At 45.6% G+C, this 24,076-nt stretch overlaps 1 protein-coding gene across 1 annotated transcript in view; it reads right to left on the bottom strand.

Annotated features, from left to right (window-relative positions):
* Positions 1-1,024: 1,024 nt before the first annotated feature.
* Positions 1,025-24,076, bottom strand: part of Lmln (leishmanolysin like peptidase) — a 48,915-nt gene continuing 25,863 nt past the window's right edge. The window contains exons 11-20 of the mRNA XM_033762694.1: positions 23,557-23,674; positions 20,776-20,883; positions 17,751-17,827; positions 15,522-15,632; positions 11,986-12,118; positions 10,352-10,511; positions 6,937-7,067; positions 5,788-5,998; positions 2,000-2,097; positions 1,025-1,530 (exon numbers count right to left, since the gene is read on the bottom strand). Coding sequence (XP_033618585.1) covers positions 1,177-1,530; positions 2,000-2,097; positions 5,788-5,998; positions 6,937-7,067; positions 10,352-10,511; positions 11,986-12,118; positions 15,522-15,632; positions 17,751-17,827; positions 20,776-20,883; positions 23,557-23,674 — 1,501 coding nt within the window. The 3' untranslated portion in view covers positions 1,025-1,176. The remainder of the gene's footprint in view (positions 1,531-1,999; positions 2,098-5,787; positions 5,999-6,936; positions 7,068-10,351; positions 10,512-11,985; positions 12,119-15,521; positions 15,633-17,750; positions 17,828-20,775; positions 20,884-23,556; positions 23,675-24,076) is intronic.

Consider the following 24,076-nt stretch of genomic DNA (forward strand, 5'->3'; position numbering starts at 1 on the left):
CCTCACTCCAGAAGGAATGGCTGCTATCAAGAAATCAACCAACAATAAAAGCTGGCAGGTCTGTGAGGAGAAAGGAACCCTTCTCCATGTTGGTTGCTTTGTTGTGAACTGTGACCATTTCTTGCTTGCTTCATTTGTGTTGAGGATTCACTATCAATACTTTTTTGTTGTTGTTAGATTTTTTTTGAGTCAGGTTCTTGCTATGCAGTCCAGGCTAGCACTCACTATGTAGCACAGGCTGACCTTGAACTCACAGATCTTCCTGCCTCAGCCTCCAGAGTGCTGGGATTACAGGCGTGAGCCCTCACGTCCAGCTGATAAAAGAATTTTTAGATATTAGAAATCCTTCTGTAACAATTTCTTAGCCTACCTGAAAATAATTCCATGCCTGTCTATAGCAGAATTTCTTTTCACCTACACTGGACAAAACGGAATACAATAGTTCTGTTTGTGCTGGATTCCAGTTGTCACAGCTATTATTTGGAAAACACCATTATGTGGTGTTTGCAGGTCTTCCGTGCTTTTTCGGGGCAGCGTATTTCACACACTCTGCTTCCAGGGGTTTTCAAGTCACCGCTAAACTAATGGCGAACGCAGGTGGACGCCGTGCTCTGTAGGCGGTGAGGATGGAAGCTACGCACATGGACAGCAGTGCTACCGGCAACAACGGCAGCTTCGCTAATTCCTAAGACTCAGCAAGAGCGAGGTGGGAACGCTTTAAACAACACAGCGAGAACAGCGATCTCAGTGCACCACAGAGCCACCACATTTAAAACAGGCATGAGAGCACTGGAGAAATCCCACTTATACTTCTGAGGACAACTTGTAATTATCCTCTGTAAATTGTTTTGCTTTGTTTTGTGTCTTGTTTTTTTGAGACAGGGTCTCACTATGTAGTCCAGGTGGCCTTGAACTCAGTGTAGCCCAGGCCATACTCCTGCCTCAGCCTCCCGAGTGCTGGGATTACAGGTGTGTGCCACCATATCCAGCTTGTTTTGTGTTTTGGTTTTGCTATGTGGTCCAGGCTGACCTTGAACTTGTGGAAATCCTCCTGTCTCAGTCCCTCAAGTGCTGAGATCACAGGTGTGCAGCTGCATGCCCAGCTCACAAGTTAGCATCCTGCAAGAATTAGCTGCTGCCTTGCTCTCCAGTGTGGACGATGGGCTTTCCATCATTTCAGGTTGGAGGAGATGCTGAGAGGTATGTGATCGAGAACAGCAGGGAGACTGCGTGTCCTGCGAGCAGAGCAGAACGACTTGGTGACTTGGTTTCCTTCTCCTCCTCCGAGTTCTGAGGCAAGGGTGGTCCTGGAGCGACTGCCATGCAGCTCTGCTCCGGGGTCTGGTTCTGGCCAGTCCTGCACAGGCTGGCACTCACCCGGGTTTGTGCTTTGTCCACAGGGGAGCGACACACAGGGGCTCCTCCATTCCTAGTGCCACACGCACAGCAGGACTCCGGCCAGCACAGGAAGCAGGTTGCCCAGCAGCAACCAGAGCGTGACCACCAGGCTGGAGGAGCAGGAGCAGAGATCTAGGATGGAAAAGAGCAGAGTGACCGTCGGCTCACGCTCCCATGATGAAATCCAGTGGCCACACCCTGCCAGGAGACGAAGGGACGGGACCGACGGGTGACTCACTGAAACCCAGGTCTGGAAGTTTTTTACATTATAGAAACAATGTACACGGAGGAAGAAGAGATGCACCATCCGTGTCGCGGTTACAAAATAGCACCCGTGTAAAAAAGACGTGCCTTCGGGTGAAATCCAGGGAAGCTATGGATGACAGCAGAGACACAACTGAGATGGCATCCTGACGAGGAAGCAGGTGCCCTCTGCTTTTATTCCTCCTGTCCCTGGTATGTAGGATGCCCACAGAGCTTATCTCCAAACCAGTGCACTTTGAGAATACAAAGGGCAATATTAATAATTACACCAGCACAAGAAGCACAAGGACTGTTTCGACAAACCAGGATATATGGTTCCTTATTTCTAAATACACACCTGCCAGATGTGATGGTGCACACTTGTAATTCCAGCACGTAGGAGGCTGAGGCAGGAAGATTTCCACGAGTGTGAGTCCAGCCTCACATAGCAGGACCCTGTCTCAAAAAATCCAAACAAGGGGCTAGGGATTTAACTCAGTGGTGCTGCACCTGCCTCACAAGTACAAGGTCCTGAGTTCGATCCCTGGTACGGGGATGGGAGGATCCAAATAAATACCCATCATCTGTATCATCCAAAGTGCGATTGGAAAACAGTGGAAGATCTCATGGGCTTTGGGTATGAAGAGGATATTTTAATTCAGCCATGAGCTGTTTTCATGGATAAACTACTTTCCTAAAATTTTCTAATAGAAATACTGTTTTTTTTTTAAGGGTCTTGCGATATAGTCCAGGCTGGTGTTGAACTCACAGCAATCCTCCTGCCTCAGCCTCCTGAGTGCTGGGATTATAACTGTGGACCATCATGTCCAGCTGGAAATACTTTTTTAGCACTTGAGTAAAGGCCAACTTGGCCTTATATTAGATGAGTTGTCCTTTTAATCATGAACAGTGAAGACCTTAGGTGGGGAACTGCAAGTTGTCACCAGCACATCCATAATTCCAGTGGGGATAAGAAGCTGAAATTAAAAATTGTGGATTGTGTGGGTGGGTAGGAGAACTATGAGTTACATAGCAGTTCTTTTTTTTTGGTACTGGGGATCAAACTTGGGCCCTTGAGCTTGTGAGACAAGTGGCAGAACCACTGAGCCAAATCCCCAGCCCTTCATTTTTGTTTTTTGAGACAGAGTCTCATTACGTAGCTCAAGCTGGCCTCAAACTTAGTGACCTTCCTGCCTTAGCCTCTCGAGTGGCACAGTTATTCTTGGTTGAGGGGGTAACAACATATTAAATTGCTTAAATCACTATTTATTGACTTTGGTGGGCTTGGTGGTGCACGCCTGTAATCCTAGCACTCAGAAGGCTGAGGCAGGAGGATGGCCTTCAGTTTGAGGCCAGCTTGGGCTACATAGTGAGTTCAAGGCCAGTCTGAAGTACACAATGAGACCCTGTCTCAAAAAAACAACAACAAAAAAATTATTGACTTTGCCAGGCACGGTGGGACACGCCTGTAACTGCAGCACTGGGAAGGCTGAAGCAGGAAGATCACTGCAAGTGTGAGGCCAGCCTGAACTACACAGTAAGACCCTGTCTCAAAAAACAAACAACAAAAAAAAGAGCTGCCAAGTAACTCATAATTCTCCTATCAAGAAATATGTTTAAAGTATCAAGTAGTTTTACAATTTGACAGGTAATAAAAACAGGTATTATAAACAATTTACCTAAAAGAGCACAAGTAAATTCTGTTATAGTCCCTGGTGCATATAAGAAAGGAAGGGCTGGGGATTTAGCTCAGTGGTTCCACCACCTGAGTCAAGGGCCTGAGTTCAATCCCCGGTACTAAAAACAAGAAGACAAACAGACAAACAAACAAAAAAACAAATAAACAAAAAAAACAAACAAAGCCTATTAGGTGGAGACAATATGAAATAAAAGCCAGCTGCTGAGGGACTTGGTGGTTTGCAGTCCCCACTGCTCCGACAGATTCCCCTGTCCTAGAGCTCCCGGGCAGGAACCCGAGTCCCTTGGGGTCTCGCTTCTCCTCCTCCTCCTGCCCTCCTGAGTCTCGCCCCCAACTCTCCCAATGGCCCGAATCCCTGCTTATCTCTGACAGTGAGACTCTGACTCTTCTTTTTCCTTTCTTCTCTTTTTTGCAGTACTTAGGATTGAACCTAAGTAAGCACTCTACTAAGCTGAGCTACATCCATAGCAATATTTTTTTTTTTTGAGAGACAGGGCCTTGCTTTGTATTTCGGGCTAGTTTTTAAACTCACTGTGTAGCCCAGGCTACCCTCAAACTTGTGGTGATCCTCCTACCTCAACCTCCCGAGCGCTGGGGTCACAGGCATAGGCACCACTTTATTTCTGTTTCGAGATAGGGATCACTAAATTGCCTAAACTGGTTCAACCTCATGGGCGCCTCCTGCCAAGGAGCTGTGTAAAGGCAGGCAGGGCGCGGCTAAAGCTGGCGGGGAAGGAAGTGAGACAAGACTCCCAGACAGGCGCAGAGCAGTCCCAAGGCTCTGCGTGTGGATGTCTCGGGAAGACCAGAGCAGGCTTTCCACAGGATGGCCGAGACCTGCTGCAAGCCTGGGGAGGGGTGACACAGAAAGGGCAGTCAGGGCGAGTGTTCGCCACTGTGTTTCCTCTTGCACCGTGGCCCACCCATCCTTGCACTGTAGCGTGCACTTTTTTTTTTTTTGGGTACCGGGGAATGAACTCAGGTTCTTGCACTTGCGAAGCAGGCAGTAGCACCACTGAGCTACATCCCTGGCCCTGTCTTTTTCTATTTTTACTTGGCCCAAATGCTCTGCAGAGCCTGGTTTTTTTCCTGCCTTTAATAAAACTTTGCTACCATTTGAACTCTTGACCAATTCTCTGCTCAGTAGACCAGAAGGAGACACCAGCACCCCAAAATCCACTATCAGCTGAAATACAGGCATGCACCAGCTAGCTCGGAGCTTCTTACAGTTCAGTGTGGGACTAGTCTAAGGGTGGGAGCTCTACAGAACTATTTATGCACCAGCAGCCTTCCAATTCTAACCAACTCAATTTAGTAACAGCATTGTCTTCCTTCTAGTTCTACATCTGAAGTTATCTGGGCATATTCAACATCATGTTTATTACATAACATCCCGAAGGACCTATGAGTCTGTTATTTCAAAGAGCTGTTATAACTGCAGAAAACCCAGCGAGTGAAGTGGTGTGCAGGAAACAGTCTGAACACAGCAGGCCTGAGACTGCTACTCCAGAAGTTCTTGCTAAGCTGGGCCTGCGCCCCTTTCCCTCTCACACGCCTACGCCCCGACAAGGCTGTGGACGACACCCCCAAGCACTGATCTCCCCAAACTCCCGCTCTGCGGATCCCCTGGGGACAGAGCCCCCAGGACTTGGGAAAGAAAGGAATCTAATCTCAGAGGTGGAGAGACTTTCACTTTAAACAGCGTGTAGTTGGCTATTTTCAATCAAGCCCCGGAACAGGCAAAGGACGGTGCAGTTTCATTTTATAAATACAACATTTATAAATTCTGGTGAGAAAATACAACATTGCGTAAGCTTTTCATTTTTCCTGTGTTACATGCTGATCGGCCACTCTCACAGTCCCTGAAATCAGTTTTAGTCGGGAATTCATGAGTCCCGCCAGGGGCCTCAGTCTGAACACCGAGGACAAGGACGAGGGCCTCTCCCCCGCTGGCCCTTTGCCGTCTCCTCCAGGAGGACAGAACCTGCCTGCTCCAGGGTTTTCCCTCAGCTGCGCCTCACTTGCTTATGAGGCAATGGAAGTTATTTGCTTTTTGATTTAATGAGCAGAATCTTGCTTACTCTTAATTCCAACACGAATGGAAGAATCATTTACTTGCGACCTTCCCTGGGATATTCGTGCAGGTCAGGCCCCTGCGCACAGCAAGTCTGCTCAAGTCTGCTTTCGCTGAATACACGCGCCACGCTCGCCTGCCTTCCGTTTCATGTCTGTCTTTCTTCCTGAGACACAGAAGCCCACTGTGCGGTGACCCTCCTGCCTCGGCCTGTCTAGTGTGGGCTGAGAGCTGTGCACCGCCGAGATCAGCGTGGATTTCCAATGGTGGGAAGCGGGTCCTCCCACAGGACAAAACCCCACTTGCTGCACAGCTCCGCCAGAGCCAATGTCCCTGTCACCTCCCGCCCTTCGGGACCGAACCCAGCACTCACCAAGGGGCAGCGCCCGGGTGAGGTTGGCAGCTGGAGGGTCTGTTTCCGGAGGGCACTGCTCACAGAAGTCCCAGCAGGACGGGCAAAGCAGGTTCCCGCCGTGGATCCAGCCGTTCATCTGAATGCTGACGGGAAGGACCTGCCCGGCCCGGCTGCACAGGTACGCGGTGTCCTGCACCCAGACCTTCAGACCTTGAGGAGAACAAGAGATCTTCAAACAGAGGGGAAAAGAAATCAAGTCAGTAAGACTCTAGGCTGTGAGATTTCCCCTTCACTCTAAGAAAATATGTTGAAACTTACTAAAAACATTGGCTATAAAGCACAATTTGAGATGTGGGCATTTCTTAACACACAAAGTGGGTTAAGCTACTTAGGTCCTAACAAAATTTCACTTTTCACTCTAAGAGTTCTTTATTTTGCGGTTGGGTTTTCTTTTCTTTTCTTTTTTTTTTTTTGAGGGCCTCACTATATAGTCCAGGTTGGTCTTGAACTATGTAATCCAGGATGGCCTCAAACTGACAGTGATCCTCCTGCCTCAGCCTCCCAAGTGGTGGGATTATAGGCGTGAGCCATCCAACACCGAGCCTAGCAGTTTGCATTCAGACTGCTGAAGCCAAGTTAATCAACTTTGTTAACTGAAATCCAATATTTTCCCACTTCAGTGGTCTCTGTATTAAATAACAAAGTTAAGGAAACAACATTAGGTACAGGGAAGTCTTTGTAGACGGTGTTATAAATCTGTACAAATCCTTCGTCAAAAGGTGAAAAGGACCTGAAAAAGTCACCTTCCTATTCTAGCTTCATCTTCTGTGACCTGATCTCATTTATGGAAACTTATTTCAACACAGGAAAATATGCCCCAGTACTGCATTTAAAAATAAAGTACTGTATGTCAATAAACTTTTTAAAAAAACATTTTGTTGTTGTTTTTGGTGGTGGCTGGTGGTATTGTTTTCACCACTCTGGTACTGAGGATTGACCCCAGGTCCTTGTGCATGGCTGGATATATGAGATAAAATCATTTTTTTTTGTTTTTGTTTTTTGGTACTGGGTATCGAACTCAGGACCTTGTGCTTTTGAGGCAGGTGGCGGCACCACTGAGCTAAATGCCTGGCCCCTAAAATTTTATTATTAACAAATGCGGCTTACCTGGTAGCATCCGCTCCCCCAGTCTGGGTAACTCAGCTTTCTCTCACACTTTTCCATGACAAATGCCGATTTCTGAATCAGACAAACGGAATGAGGTCCATACTTTTCAGCACCATAGTTTTTCAAAATTTCTGAAGCAAACCAGAAAAGTGACCTCAAAAACAGATTTTTAACAAAAGGAACAAGTATACAAAATAAAAACACTTCATGCTGTATAATTAACAGTTGCTTTAAAAATCAAGCTTATAGGGCCGGGGATTTAGCTCAGTGGTTCCACCACCATCTTCCTTGCAAGTGCAAGGACCCAAGTTCAATCCTGGTACCAAAACAAAAAACAAAAAAACAAAAAAAGCCAAAACCCAAAACCAAACATTAAAAAAATCAAACTTATACGGTGTGGTAGCACATGCCTATAATCCTAGCACTTGGGAGGCTGAGGCAGGAGGATCTCCATGAATTTGAGGCCAGCCTGAACTACAAAGGGAGATCCTACCTCAAGAAATAAATAAAAAAAAATTAAAGCTTACAAACTTAATAAAAAAAAAAAAAAGCTTGTTCAGCTGAGTATGGCGGTGCACACCTGTAATCCCAACACTCAGGAGGCTGAGGCAGGAGGAATGCCAGGAGTTCAAAGCTAGCCTGGGTTATATACAAGTGAGTTCAAGGCTGGCCTGAACTATATGGCAAGACTGTCTCAAAAAAAAAACCCAAATCAATAACTATAGAAATAAAATATATTTTTAAAAATCAAGCTTAATGGAAAAATTTAAATTAAAAAAATTAATACAAATAAAACTCCAAACTCAAACTGGGTTCCCAAAAACAGATCTAGGGTGAAAAATTATTATACCAGAACCAAGGGGATGAACCTGGGCCCAAAGCATCTCAGTGAGATAAACAGGACTATCTTTCCAAAAGAATTAAAAGAATCACACCACAGTGATATATGGGCACCCATGCTTATAGCGGCACAGTTTGCAGCTAAATCTTGGAAACAGCCCAAATGCCCGTCAGTTGGAGACTGGATAAAGACGATGTTGTTTTTCTATAAAATGGAATACTACTCAGTCATAAAGAATGAGAAACTAGAGTCATTCATAGGAAAATGGATGCATATTGAGGATATGCTCCTAAGTGAAATAAATAAGACACACACGTGTAAATACCGAATAGTTCCTCTGGTGTGAAAAACCAAAAGTGTAAACTGTATAACTGTACACAAACTGTATAACTGACAATGTGAAATAGGAAGAAAAGGGCTAAAGGTGTAGGGGAAGTGGGAAAGGAAAGGGTGCGGGAAAGGAAATAAGGGACAAGAAAAAATATGAGAAAAGGAAAAAATGAAACAAACTCTTTGTAAATAGGGGAGGGTGGAGGGGGTGAAGGGAGGGCTGGGGAATGGGGAAAATGAGAACCAAGACCTGTCATGTAAGATTCCAATGATGAATGTAACTGTACTGTATACTTTAAAAATACCAATAAACTCAATAAGATTTAAAAAAAATACCAGGACTAGATACTAAGAACCAGTAGATGATTGGACACCACCTTTAGGGTCTAAAAACCTAATAAAACACAACTGTATACTATGCTTTTTCAAGTCTCTGCCAAGCACTGTGATCAGGGTTCAGCTCACTCTGGCTGTGAGGCCCAACCCTGAGCCCTCATTCGTTACGCATCACATCCTCTATGACACCTGCACTCTGGAGCCCACGGAGAGGAAGTGTTTCTAAAGAGACCATAGGATGCAAGGCCCAAAACAGTTCATAATAAAATGCCAGGATCCCCCTCATTCTGCCTGAATGTGGACCTGCTGAGTAGTCATACCTTATGTCTTTAGGTCATTTATTAAATGGGTGTGTGATGAGAGAAAATGATTAGAAACTCAGTTACATTTGCCATGTTTAAGAATAACTGGGAGGAGGGACTGGGGATTTAGCTCAGTGGCACTGCGTCTGCCGCACAAGCACAAGATTCTGAGTTTGATTCCTGGTACAAAACAAAAAAAAAAAAATCAAAACATGGGAGGGGAGGTAATGATAAAAAAATTAAGATGTGTTATGTACATGCACCAATTTCCATGATGAATGTAATCATTACGTATTACAAAAATGGACTAATAAAAATTTTAAAAAGACGGGCCGGGGATTTAGCTCAGTGGTTCCGCCGCCTGCCTTGTAATAAGCACAAGGGCCCAAGTTCGATCCCTGGTACCAAAAAAAAAAAAGAAAATACAGTTAGGCCGGGCGTGGCACACGCCTGTAATCCCAGCACTCGGGAGGCTGAGGCAGGAGGATCCCTGTGAGTTTGAGACCAGCCTGGGCTGCTTAGTGAGTTCCATGTCAGTCTCAACTACATAGTGACCCTGCCTCAAAAAACCAAAACAAAACAAAAAAAAGAATAAATGGTCAAAGAAATCTATGGAAATTTAAAATTTAAATGAAATGATCTAGTCTGTGATACAGTAGGGAATAAGCTGGAGTGGGTAGGGAAGACCAGCTTTAAACATTTGAAAGGATCAAAACACTATTCCTTTTTTTTTGGTGGTGGTGGTACTAAGGATTGAACCCAGGACCTTTGCACTGAACTACAACCCTAGCCTTTTCTTCTTTTTGTTCCTATTTTTCTATTTTGAAACAGGAGCTTATTAGTCATTAAACTGCGGAGCCTGGGCTCGAACTTGTGATCGCTCTGCATCGGCCTCAGTGCGCTGGGATTAAAGGTGTGTGACACCATGCCCACTTAACTTTGCTTTTTATTAACATATCAGATCTGAGAATACTGCTGTTGACAAAGGTAATCAGTATAAGCTATGACTATCATTACAGAACACCCGGTGACCACTGCTTATTCTTTTGATGTCTTATTCAATTACACAAATCAATAAATGACATAGCGATATCTTGCCGGCCACGGGAAGACAGCAGTACCTGAGATCTGAAGACTGACATGTTATTTCTAAATGACATGAAACACACACCGCCCAGGAGAGGAAAATCTAGGTTCTCTGAGGTCTTTTAATAAAGAAGACCCGTGTGCTGGAGGGCATCGCGTTGACCCCAATCAACTGTATTTCTTAGCGTCTGGTCACTCACAGAGAAAAACGGTAATAGCTTCCATACACCGCTTAAGGTTTTGAGAAAAATCAAATGAGAAGTAATGAAAGTGCCTCCTAGATGTGAGGCGAGGCCAGGATTCCACACGTGTGCCACACCCTGGGTGTCTGCCACCCCCACACTTTCTGGCAGACGCAGCCCTAAGCGCAGACAGGAGCCCGCTGTGCAGATGGGGAGGCGGAAGGGGAGCCGGCCCAGGAGGAGCCCTTGGGGGAGCAGCCGAGCACCCAGCTCCGTGGACACCGATCTGCGATCTGCCGTGGCTCACGGTGCTCATGGGGGGCATCGAGGGTGCTAACCTGGCTGATTCTCCAGGATTCTGCAGTCCGAGCTGCGCTGATACTCGCCGCTCAGATGCCAGCTGAATTCCTGGCTGAAGGGGCAGTAGTCGGCGATCTCCACCGAGCCACCGTAGTGCGCCAGGCCTTCCGCGGGGACCCCGCCGAGCTCGTCAAAGTACTGCAGAGAAGGGAGACAGGCAGTGAGGCCCACGAACAGCTTACAGCACCTCTAATGCTGCAGGACACAGAGACTGATCCAGTGTCCCTCAGAAACTACACGACACAAAGAAGACAACGTGGCACCCGGTGGGTATGGTTCCTGGATGTTGCTATAGAAATAACCAGAGTAAGTAAATCTATGTTATCTATTAGGTTGACAAATTTGATTAATACTTTAAAAGGATGAAACAGAATTACACTGAGCAAAATGAAGAATTTTAAGTTGATATGACATAAAGCCATGCATTGAATTAAAATGCTCTAAAGATACAAAGCCAGGTGCAGTGATAATGCACCACAGCGCCAGCCACTGGGGAGGCTGAGGCAGAAAGACTGATGGAGCCCAGGAATTCAAGCACAGCCTTGGGCAACATAGTGAGACCCTGCCTCAATCAAATAAATAAATAAATACAATGAATAAATATTTTTAAGAGACTTTAATATGCTCTTTTGACAATCCTGAAAAAATGAAAACTGGGAAAACCATGAGATTACATATATAAAATACTTTGAACATCAAAGGATCAAAGTATCATTATTTATCTTCTAAAGAGCCTGCTTATTCTTTTGAAGATTTCACATTCACACCAGCTTACTGAGCTGTAATACTACACCTAGAAATGCGTTGTCAACACTGGTGTCTGTGACACTTGGTGAGGTCAGAAATGTGCAGAAGTGTGCAGTAGTTGTAAAGAAATGGAGGAATTCCTCAGCTTTTTCTAACATTGAAAACACAAATGGCCCCAGAAACTAAAAGGCTCATGAGTAGTAGGGCACAGTGGCGAATGCCTGTAATCCCAGCACTCCAAGAGGCTGAGGCAGGAGGATCACAAGATTGAGCTCAACCGGAGCAACTGAGTAACTTAATGAGACCATTTCTCAAAACAGAAAATTTTTAAAAAGCTGAGGATGTAAGGGTCCAAGTCCCCAGGCTCAATCCCTAGTATAATACACACAGACACAGAGTTTAAGAGAATTTACCCTCTTATTTCAAAATGGAAATACTTTTTTTTTTTTTTTTGGTACCAGAGATTGGACTCCTGGCCTTGAGCCTGTGAGGCAGGCGGCAGAACCACTGAGCTAAATCCCCCCGGCCCTGGAATATAGTTCTAAAAACTGATTCCAAACACTGTGCTAAGCCAGGTAGGGTAGCACATGCCTATAATCCCAGCACTCAGGTGGCTGAGGCAGGAGGATCGCTGTGAGTTTGAGACCAGCCTGGGCTCCATAGTGAGTTCCAGGTCAGTCTCAACTACATAGTGAGACCCTGTCTCAAAAAAACCAAAAACAAACAAACAAACAAACAAACAAAAAATGCCAGAACAGCCAGGGATTTAGCTGTGGCACTGTGCCTGCCTTTAAGTGCAAGGTCCTAAATTTGATCCCCAGTTACCACCACCCCCTCCAAAAAAACTGTGCTGAACAAGTATTACCTGGTACTCTGGTGGCAGAGGCTTAGGGAACTTCTGCAGATTGCACACGGCCACGGCCCTCTGGTCCTGCCTGCAGGTCAGCTGCAGCGGGCTGCTCCTGAGTGTACCACAGTAAGGGCTCAGCGCCTGCCCCCTGCACACAAAGGCACGCACCGCAGCGTCAACGCCGAGGAAAACACCACAGGCACTGTGGAGCTCATCTTTCAGCTACAACCTCAGAACGAAACCCTTGATGGTTTGTAGTGAACCGCTGAATCGGGTTCTAAAGTTCTTTCTCTTTTTGAGACAGGGTCTCAAAAGACCCAGGTTGGCCTTGAACTCGAAGTGATTCTCCTACACCAGCCTCCCAGAGTGCTGGGATTATATCTGTGCGTCACCAGCCCGGCGCAAACTCGTGATTATAACAAAAATTGCACAAATCATAATGTCATAAATGAGGGTCAGCATTCCTACGCAGCAGAAACCCTAAAAGAGGACCTACAAAATCATGATAGGGTCACTGGTGACTACAGCGGGCCAGCTGGTTCCTCCACACTATTCCCCACCATCCGGGGACAAGGCACAGTGACAGCCCCGGAAGTTAAGCACAGGCCTCTTCTAGGTTACCGGGATCTCAGGAAACTCAGGGACACAGCCAGAGGGGCCTGTGGCACCAGAGACGCCTTCATCCTGTATGGATTCTGCCCTTCAACCCTCAGGCATGGAACACGGAATGCGCAGGACGGGCTGGCATGCTCAATCCTGGCCAAGAATCCTTTTTCTTTTTTCTTTTTTCTTTTTTGAGACAGTTCTCATGTAGTCCAGGCTTACCTTGAACTCACAGCTATCCTCCTGCTTCAGCCTCTTGAGTGCTGGGATTTCAGGCGTAGGACCTGCTTTCCATGTGCTTGGTTTTTCCACAACTTTTTTCTTTTTTTCAGCACTTGGGATGGAACCCAGGGCCTCAAGTATGTTACACAAATGCTCTACCACTATTGTTACTGGAACACAGCCATACCGTTCATGACTCCAGCAGTGCAGAAGCAGAACTGGCTACTTGAAACAAATACTCTAACAACTCTCCAAACCTAAAATATTTACTAGATCTTTTGCGTTTTTACTAACAAAAGTTTGCTGACCATTGGCTTCTGACTCAAAGGACAGGAGACCAGTGGGACATGATGGTACACAGCTATAGTCCCCCAGCACTCATGAAGCTGAGGCAGGAGGATCACTAGGAGTCTGAGGCCAGGCTGCACTACACAGTGAGTTTAAGACTAACCTGAATTACATAGGGAGACCCTGTCTCTAAACACAAACAAACAAACAAACAAAACAAAAATACAAGATTGTATCAACTAAACCAGAAAAAGTATTTGAAAAAACTCACATCCATTCATAAAACTCTCAGAAAAATAGGAATAGAGGGGAACTTTCTCAATTTGATAGAGAAATGACAAAAATAGGGCTGTGGATTTAGTGCGGTGGTGCTGCTGCCTACCTCGCAAGTTAGATCCCCAGTACCAAAAAAAAAAAAGCAAAACAAACAAACAAACAAAAAAAAAACCCAAAACAAAACAAAACAAAAACTCGACAAAAGTAATCTACAGCAAACCTTGTATATAATAGGAAAGAAGGAACGCTTTCTACCTATGTCCTTTTATTGGAAAACTCAATACAGTAAAGATATGAGTTCTCCTCAGATATACGAGTTTAACAAAATTCTTGTTAAAATCCCAGCAAGATTTGTTTCTGACACATAAATGAGATTACTTTTATATGGGAAGACAAAAAACCAAAAGAGCCAAAAACTTTTTGATAAAGAATAAAACTGGAGGCTGCACAGGCAGGCACAGCCGGCCCACACAAGAAGTATGAGCCACACCAGCAGTGCCTGACCTTGTACAAGAGCAGCTCAACACAGGTCACAGACTCAAATACAAAGTGGAAAAGCGGAAAGCTATTTTTGGCAATGCTAGGAATCAAATCAGCACCCTGTACAATGCTAGAGATGGCTCTCGCACTGAACTGTACTCTCAGCCTATTATAAACTCTGAAAAAAACCTAAGAAAATTTTGAGATGTAGGGCTTGTCAAAGAGTTAAGAGACTTAATATTAAAAACTTAATTCAGGGCTGGGGATTTAGCTCAGTGGTTCTGCCGCCTGCCTTGAAGCACAAGGTCCCGAGTTCAATCACCAGTACAAAAAAACAAAAAAGCCAGATTTGGTCATACACACCTGTAATCCTAGTACTTGGGAGGCTGAGGCAGGGAGGTTGCAAGTTCTAGAGCAGCCTGGGGCACAAAGACACTGTTCAAAAATATAATTCATGGGCCAGGGATTTAGCTCAGTGGTTCTGACACCTGCCCTGCAAGCACCAGATCCGAAGTTTATCCCCAGTACCAAAATACAAAATAAAATAAAAGTGAAAAGGGTTGTACACGTAAGTCAGGAGTAACACGCAGCTAGATTCAATGCGCTTGTGCAGGAACACACACATACACACACACACACACACACACAAGACAAGATCCTAGTGGATCTAGAATGTATAAAACACTCAAAACACACTGGTAAAAAGCAAACAATCCAATTAGAAAAGTGGATTATCACATGAAGAGACAATTCACCAAAGAGGACATGCAGAAGGCAAATAAGAACGTGAAAAAATGTTCCACACAACATTTAAGGGAAGGCAAATTAAAAATCTGTAAGAACTAAAACAAAATCACCAGATGCTGGAAAGGCATGAAGAGACCACCATGCCAGGAACGTGAATAGCAGAGTGTTTTGGAAAAGAGCCCGGGAGTTTTCTCACAAGCACAGCCTGTAGCTAAGGCCTGGGCCAGCTGCTGCCCTCCCGGACATCTCGGCTGTGGGAAGGGCCAAAGCCTGGGCACGAACATCTACAGCCATTTCATTCCCAACAGCCCCAAACTGGAAACAGCCCAGATACCCTTCACTGTGTAATATTTAAACAAACCCCAGAAGTTTAGGTACAATATTCACATCCAGCCTGAATGTGTATAACATTTCTGAAATGACGACGGTATAGAGGAGAGAACAAGGGATGGTTTCCACGGTCAAGGAGGTCGGGAGGGGACCGGTGTGGTAAAAGGGCCACAGCCCCATGTACCAACGTCGGTGTTGTAGTCGGGATCTCTGTGACAGCTCTGCAAAATGTACTTAGGAGAATCACTGTACTTAGATATGTTTAGGTACTTAGATATACACTTAACTCTTTATTTGGAGAGCAGTGCTGTAAAAAACAGATTCCATATATTTGCTAAACATGTGTGTGTCCTTAACATATGTCTTCCCAAACTTGGGTATTATCAGTACTTTTACAAAGTTTTATGGGTTAGCCAGGAGGGGCGGTGCACGTCTGGGATCCCAGCACTTGGGAGGCTGAGGCAGGAGGACTGTCATGAACTCGAGGTCAGCGTGGGCTACATAGAGAGACCCTGTCTCAAATTTCAAAAAAGTAGGTTTGGGGAAAAGACCCAAATCAGAAATGAACTGCGTAACTAGAGACACCGTGACGAGAAGGTGCTTACTTCCGTCTCTGCTGATCCATCCAGAACTTGCAGCTCTTCTTCACAAAGTCGCAGCCCATCCCGAAGCCCCAGTCCAGCTTCTCAGCCATGCTGTAGTTCGCTCTATACCAGCTGTGGGAAGAATTCAAACAGAATGCTGCATCCCTGTCATTTCAAACTAAGTCTCAAGTGGTGAGGGGAGGTGGTTTACACACATGTGATCCCAGCCCTCTGGAGGCTGAGGCAGGAGGACGGCCATGAGTTCAAGGTCAGCCGGGGCAACAGCCAAAGACCCTGTCTCAAAAATAAAAGTAAATAAATAAATACCAGTCTAGCATATGGGTTACAAATCTCAACATCAAGCAAATCAGGACCTTTAATGGGACTCGAGAGGCCAAGGCCACAGCGAGTGTGAACGAAGCCCCTGCACAAAGAGGGAGCTGCCACGTGGGGTCACTGCGGCAGGGTGGGCAGGCAGGCCCAGGACAAAGGACGTCTGCCCTTGGACGACAAGACACAGTGCACTTCCACTGCGATTTTCAAAAGTGGCAGAGGTTGCAGAGTAGGCCATGGAAGGGAGCTAAATCCCGGGCTGTGCAACACTTTTTAAATGTTCTAATTTCAGAAAAAAGGAAACATTTTGTTTCCTGAAAAGTGCAATCAAAGACAATGAGTCCAGTTTTGTTTTTCTTTTTCTTCTTATTTTTTTTGGTTCTGGGAATTGAATTCAGGGCTTTGCACATGCTGGGCAACTGCGCTGCCACTGAACTACATCCCAGTCTTATTATTTTGAGACAAGACTTTGCTAAGTCACTCAGCTACCCAGGCTGGCCTTGTGTTCTCCTGCCTCAGCCTCCTACATGGCTGGGATTGGAGGTGTGCACTACCACACTAGCTTGTTCTTTTCTTTCTTTTCTTCTTCTTTAGGGACAAAAAGTTTGCAAAAGGTCTAAAGGATTGAAAACAGTTTTTTACCTAGCTGACTGAATCTTGTCCCCTTAGTAAAGAAGAACACACCCTCAAAGAAATGGTAGGAATCATCCCGCCCAGTCCTCTTCCCACAAAATCAAGTAAAAGCAGAAACAGGTAATGTGGTGCCTTCCAAGCTACTGCTTTCAAGAACACACCTCGTGGGGCCAGGGATTTAGCTCAGTGGTGTTGCTGCCGCCTGACAAGCACAGGGTCCCAAGTTCGATCCCCGGTACCAAAAGAGAGTCACTGAGAGCTCAGGAGAGGCGTCAGTGCTCCAACACTGCGTTTGGACGTCAGGACATTAACCGGTGCCTATCCCTGCACACTAGCGGTCAGCTTAGCTGTGCCAACCGGAAGTGCCACTCCGCAGACAAAGCTGGGTAATCAGAATCCTGGATGCCCTGGCTTGGCAGCCCTTGCTAGGTGCTGAGGAGACAGCAGTGAATGCGTAAACTCAGTTCCTGCGCAGTGGGCAGGTGGACAGGAAAAGACCTTCCGTGTGACGAGTGCCAGGAAAGCAAGTGCGAGGCACCCCCAGGACCACGTTAGAGGAGAGCAGCACCCGTCCGCCAGGGACCCACAGGTTTTCCTGAGGAGGGAGCCTTGAGCTGAAACCCACCGAGTGGACGTGAGCTCGCAGGGGGACGGGGCCTTAGAAACAGGTTTCTCAGTAGCCCCAGTGAGGCGTGTGATGGACTTAGTGTGTCTTGGTTAGTATTTCTTTCTCTCAAGAGCAACAGGCTACACAGGACAGCACCGCAGGTATCAGAGTGAGTGTTGCTAGGTTCTCTCCAGAATCACTGCTCGGCGCGTGGTCCTTCCATGTCCTGACCCACGCAGGGCTCCTAACCGCTGTGAGGCATCTGCTCCGGCCCCATTTCACACAGGGAAGGACTAAGTCACAGACCTAAGTGAGCAGGGGGCTATGCTGGGATTTACATATGTAGGGAACTGTGAGTTCAATGTCTGCACATATTTCTTTTTTTGGTACTGGGGATCAAACTCGGGTCCTTGCGCTTGTGAGGCAGGAGGCTGCACTGCTGAGCTAAATCCCCTGGCCCCAAATAATTGCTTTTTTAAATTGAGATTTAGCCATCAGTAACAGTGCACATCTATAATCAAAGAACTCAGGAGGCTGAGGCAGGAGAATGAATGGCTGTGAATTTAAGGCCAGCCTGGGCTACAAAGTGAGTTCAAGGCCAGCCTGAGCTACATAGCAAGACTGTTTCAGCAAAACAAAACATGATGATTTATATCACATTCTCATTGCTTTCTTACCCAGTGTCCTCCATTAACGCCAAAGTGATTCGAGAGAGGACTCGGTTCTGGGTGTGAGAACCCGTCATTGCTTCATTCTGAAAATCACCAACAGACTTTAATTACAAGATGGCTCTAGAATTCCCAGTGATTTCTGTGATTCCTCTGATGTATATTTAAAATATGTCAAGTGAGCAGCAGATAAAACATTTACTTAAAAATGGCCAAATAGGGCCCGGGATTTAGTGCAGTGGTTCTGCCGCTTGCCTTACAAGCGCAAGGACCTGAGTTTGATCCCTGGTATCCCCCCTCAAAAAAAAGGCAAAATAAAAATAAAGCCAGGTGTGGTGGTGCACAACTGTAATCCTAGCACTCAGGAGGCTGAGGCAGGAAGATCACCGTGAGTTTGAGGACAGCTTGGGCTACATACAGGGACTGTCTCAAAACAAAACAAAGACACAATGGTGAAACATAAAATATCTTTAAAATGCCTAGGCTGAAGCTTCAAATGGAATCTCTCTTTTGTCTCAGATGTGCCCATCAGGTACAGTGGCGGCCCAGCAGCACTAGGCAGCTTATGATAAAAATGCAGACAAGACACACGGAACCAGATGTTCTCCCGGGAAAGTGCTACTCTCCAGGCGAAGTGAGAGGTGGACAGGTGCCCAGGTAATGTGAGGCTGCCGGAACAAACTACCTGAATGACACAGAAAATGCTTTCCTGCCTCAAACTGTATGCTCAGGAAAGCACAAGCTAATAACAAAACACATAGTGACAGAACCTGGGATGTGGGATACTCCCATCCACCAGAGCTTTCATCTGTATCATAAACTTTCTACCCACAGGGGAAGCTTTCCCTGCCTCTTAGGGGTGCACATTTCATCTTTAAACAGCTGTAATTATTCTTCAAATGTTGATATTGAACATTGAATAAACATTTCAAGTACTTTAGTCCTCTTCTTTCAGTAATTTGAGAAAGCATGACTATAAGCCCAGCACTTGGGAGGCTGAGGAAGGAGGATCATCAGAAGTTTGAGGCCAGTCAGGGCTACACAGACAATCAGACACCAGCCTGAAGCACAATGTAAGACCTTCATCTCAAAAAAAAAAAAAAAAAAAAAAAAAAAATCACCCCCCACAAACAAAACAAAATAAAAAAACACAAATAATTCAAGAAAGTTGACTTCAGAGCAAGGAAGGAATTACTGAAATCACTGTTCTTAGGTCTTCTACTAAGAAGTATGTAAATTTTCATTTTTGGCCAATCTAAATCATTTTTGGTAAAGAATATTACCCGAGAAAATTCCTGAAGAAAAACAAAGAGGAATTATTTTTCCACAAACAAAACAAAATAAAAAAACACAAATAATTCAAGAAAGTTGACTTCAGAGCAAGGAAGGAATTACTGAAATCACTGTTCTTAGGTCTTCTACTAAGAAGTATGTAAATTTTCATTTTTGGCCAATCTAAATCATTTTTGGTAAAGAATATTACCCGAGAAAATTCCTGAAGAAAAACAAAGAGGAATTATTTTTTTTTTGTACCGGAGATTGAACTTGGGTTGTGCTTGTAAGGCAGGCAGTAGAACCACTGAGCTAAATCCCCAGCCCAATAAAGAGAAATTCTGTTGAGAGGAGTAAGTGCATGTGCACTGTCCAATTTTCTACAAGTGTATGTTACTTTGTGGTCACCTAGATCACAACAGTAAGCACAAGCATTAATCTTTTTTTGGGGGGGTGCTTTTTGAGATGGTCTTACTGTGCAGTTGAGACTGACCTGGAACTCACTAGGTAGCCCAGGCTGGTCTTGAACTCACAGTGATCCTCCTGCCTCAGCCTCCCGAGTGCTGGGATTACAGGCGTGCACCACAACACTGGGCATTTTTTGGTTTTTTGAGTGAGGCTTTCGTTGATTTTTTTTTTTTTTTTGAGACAGCATATCGCTGTATAGTTCAGGTTGGCTTTGAATTTATTATGTGGCCCAGGCTCCTCCTGCCTCAGCTTACCAAGAGCTGCTACTACAGGTATGTGCCACCAAATGTGGCTCTCTTTTCATAATTTACTGCCTTTTGTCACAACGTATGTGTGTTACAACTACCTAATTATCTAAATTCCTAAAAAGAAATAGACATACCCATACATAGACATTTCTGACTTCAGAAATTCCACTTTCAGGGGTTTATTCTTTCTATATAAACAAATGTGACCTTGGTTAACTTCCCAGTCTGCTCCCCTAGAAGTCTAAAAAACATGGACTAGTACCGTGTTACCAGGCAGAGGAACAGAGGTTCTGCCTCCAGGTGGGGCCCTGCTGTGAACACTGGGTGGGGGCCCCAGCCCGGGACTCCCTGTGGCCATTACCAAGGTCACAGTTCCTGTTCAAGATGCGGCCTCCTCCCCCAGGCTGGTCCTTACACCTGTGCTGTGGCCTGGGCACCTGCTCTGAGCTGGAGGGGAGAGGAGCCCAGACCATAGCCCAGGGTCTCGGGGTCCAGGCCTGCTTCCTAAGGCCCTGCCAGGGGACCCTCTGCTACACGTGGGCTTTCCTACCTTGTGAGTTTGGGTGTTTAGCTGAACCTAAAAACTTCCGTGGAAACACAGCCCCTGGAAGGCACGGCAGATGTGCACAAAGCTCTGTGATTACATCTGGAAAGTGAGCCAGGCGTGGCGGCGCACACCTGTAATACAGCAGCTGGGAGGCTGAGGCGGGCAATCAGAGGGTCACCATTTCAAGGCCAGCCTGGGCTACACAGTGAGTTCAAGGCCAGCCTAAATCGCTGAGAGCCTGTCTGAAAAAAAAAGGTCCAGGGATTTATCTCAGTGGTGCCGCCACCTGATTCACAAGCGCAAGTTCGATCCTCGGTACAAAGAAACAGACAAGATATATATGGTAAAAAATCTAGAAAGTGGACCTGGAGAGCTAAAAGGGAAAAAGGACTTTAAAATTTTTTAGTTTATAATCTGTTGAATAACTTCACCATGAGTATAATTCACTTTTGTAATAAAAAAGAAGACAAAGGCCTGTAAAATCTAACAATGAACTGACCTCTAATAACCGTTTTTCCCAGTGATTGAGCTCCGTGCCCAGGCCGCCTTGATTCTCAAGCTCCATTCCTTCCAGAAGTGAACAATTAAAATGTTTTCGTGCTTCGTCCTTAAAAAAAAGTATAAATCCCTCAAAAAATAGGAGAAACTTTTTATCACCTGGATATAATAAATATTAAAGAGAGTTAGGTGTGGTAGCACACACCTGTAATCCCAGCACTTTGGGAGGCTGAGGCAGGAGGATTGCTATGAGTTCGAGGCCACTCTGGGCTACATAGTGAGTTCAGGGGCAACATGAATTACAAAGGTATATCCTGCCTCAAACAAACAAACAAACAAACAAACAAATTTAAAAACTACCACTAAATTACTTTGATAAGAGGGGAGACTTTCCTTTTAAAGTAGGGTTTATAATATAGTTAAATAAAGTATTTGGATGGTGCCACACACCTCTGCTAGGAAATTACTATTTCTAGTGACCTTCCTCTCTCTGGTGACTGTCTCAGTCACAATGGTGACTTATTCACATTTCCTCAGTGTCCCTGCCAGCTTGTGCTGCCCTCGTCCTTGATCACAGCCATCCTGACAAGGGACACGATGTCTCATTTCAGGTTTAATTTTCATTTCTCTAATGATTCGTGATACTGAACATTTTTCTGTATCTGCTGGCCAGTCGTACTTTTTTAAATTGAGAAATGTTGACTCAGAGACCTTGTTTGGTTTTAAATAGCACTGGGATGGAACCCAGCACTACTCTACCACTGGGCTACATGCCCAGCCCTTTCCGCTTGCTTTCTTCAGATGGGGTCTCACTAACTTGCCCAAGTTGGCCACAAACTTGGGATCTTAGTTGAAGATTCCTGCATCCACGGTACATCTGTCAAAGACACTGGGGCTCTCTTTTCTTCTAATGTTATTTATCCCAGCACTCAGGAAGCTGGAAGAGGAGGAGCTCTGTGAGTTCAAGGCCAGCCTGGACTGCACAGTGAGACTCTGCCTCACAAAAAGAAGACAAAACCAAACCAAACGCAACTATCCTCATCTGGTTTGATATCACGTTAATGCTGGTCTTGTGAAAACAATTTGGAAGTATTCCTTCCTCCTCAATTTTCTGGAAAAGTTTGAGAAAGACTGGCATGCTACCACACTGGCTGCTTTTTTTTTTTTTTTTTCTACCAGGGATCGAACTCTGGACTTTGTGCTTGCGAGGCAAGTAGCAGAGCCACTGCGCTAAATCCCCAGCCCCACGAAAACCACTTTTGCTACATAAGTTTTGGCGTATTGTATGTTCATTTTTATCTGCCTCAGGGTACTAAGTTTCCTATCTATCTATCTACCCATGAATCTACCTACTCTGGGGCTAGAACCCACATGTATGTTATGTATGCTATGCAAGCACTCTCAGTACCCTCTAATTTCTTCATTAACCACCTGGTAGTTTAAGAGCGTTTAGGATTTTTTTAAAAGTTCCATGTACTTTTGAAATTTCTGTTGTAATTCCTACTGTCACACCACTGTAGCTGGAAAAGTACTTATTATTTCAATCTTCTTCTTTTTTGTTTTTGGAGACATGGTCTCACGGTGTGGTGCGGGCCGGCCTTGAACTCAAAGCGATCTCTTGTCTCAGCCTCCCCAGTGCTGGGAGGACAGGCGTGAGGCACCACACCGGCAATTTCAATCTTCTTGTTAGGTCTTGTTCTGTGTTCTAACAGGGGATGTGTTCTGGAGAACACGGATTCTGCTGTGTCGGATGCAAAGCTCCATGTGTACTGCATGCTGGTCCACTTGGCCTAAGTGTCACTCAAGTCCCAGGTTTCCTTGTGAGTTTCTGCCTGGGTGACGGTGAAGCGCCCACTGCTTTACATCGTACTATTTCTGGTATGTCTCGGTCCCCTGCCCTGGGCCTATACACCTTTGCGCCTGTTCCGTCCTCTGTTGTTACACAATACCTCACTGTCCCTTTCAACCGTTTCCAATTTAAAATCTGTTTGGTCCAAAGTAAGTGCAGCTACCTCTGCTCTGTCCAAAATAACGTTCATGCTGGTGTAAACTGCTCTTATCATGAAGTGGTCTTTGGAGGAGAAAAGTGAGGTGCTCAATGGAAGATTGCTCATTGGGTTTTCTGCCCTTCAGCTGGTGATTTCCAGGGCTGGGGCATGGCCAGGAGCACAGCGAAAATTCAGAAGGCTGAGAGCTGTGCAGGCAGAGGGTGGGGAGGGGAGGAGAGCTATGTGCAGCGGGTGTGAGGCACCCTGTGATGGCTCCAGGGCCTGTGCACTGGATATTTCTGTACAAACACCAGTCACTGGGGAGATCAAGATGGAAATCAGTGGGTGAAAGCAGGTCACCCTCCAAATGTGATGGGCCTCACCCTACCAGGTGTATGCTGGGAAGGAACAGACGAGCGCCCCAGCAGGAAAGAACTCTGCCTTTGGATCCACCTGCAGTCTCTCCCTGTCAGCAGCCTGCAAAGCCCCGAGCGGCCCCACACATCCTGTTGGTCCTTTTCCTTGGTGACAATACAGAGCCTCCAAGGAACCAATCCCCAACTATGGAAATAGTCCCGGAAATCCTAAGAGACACTGCAACAGAGGCAGGATCACCTCATAGCAATGGCGGCAGGTGGGGAGCAGAGCCAAAGTTCCACGTCTCAGGTCTCTCTCAGGGTGGACTTCAGGGTGGTGCCTTGAGATGACTTCTACTATAGGCTCTGAAACTTCCTAAATTCTTAAACTGTGATGAAGGAGGTTTGTGAGACATGAAGCCACTCAGTGATACTCACCACAACTTGAGGGGTCACGAGGAGATACACAGGGTGACGAACTGTCTTATTATCACGGATGTTCCATGATCGCTCCACTTTGCGAACTACTTTTTCACTCCACTGATACAACCCAAGACTGCAAGTATAGAATAAAAAGTTATTTTTGCAAATTCAATACCACTTTGAAAGTATTTATAAGGTCCAGGGATGTAGTTCAGTGTCACTGCACCTGACTGGCAAACACAAGGCTCTGAGTTTAATCCCTGGCAACAAAAAAAAGTTTTTGTTTTATTTTGTTTTTTGGTACTGGGGATCAAACTTGGGACCTTGTGCATGCGAGGCAGGTGGCAGCACCACTGAGCTAAATCTCTGGCCCCCAAAAAAGTTTTCATGAACATATGAAATTAAGCTGGGCTTCCTGTGAGAACTCCAGCAGGTTTTCGAGAGGAGGCCAAGATCTGATGTCAGCCTGAGGTGTGGGGTCCCAGCACCGCCTCTCAGGACCCGTATGTAGAAGTTCTCCCAGGATTCCTCGAGA

The sequence above is a fragment of the Fukomys damarensis genome, unplaced genomic scaffold, assembly GCF_012274545.1.
Source record: "Fukomys damarensis isolate Sample0158 unplaced genomic scaffold, DMR_v1.0_HiC HiC_scaffold_12, whole genome shotgun sequence".
NCBI classification, from domain to species: domain Eukaryota; kingdom Metazoa; phylum Chordata; class Mammalia; order Rodentia; family Bathyergidae; genus Fukomys; species Fukomys damarensis.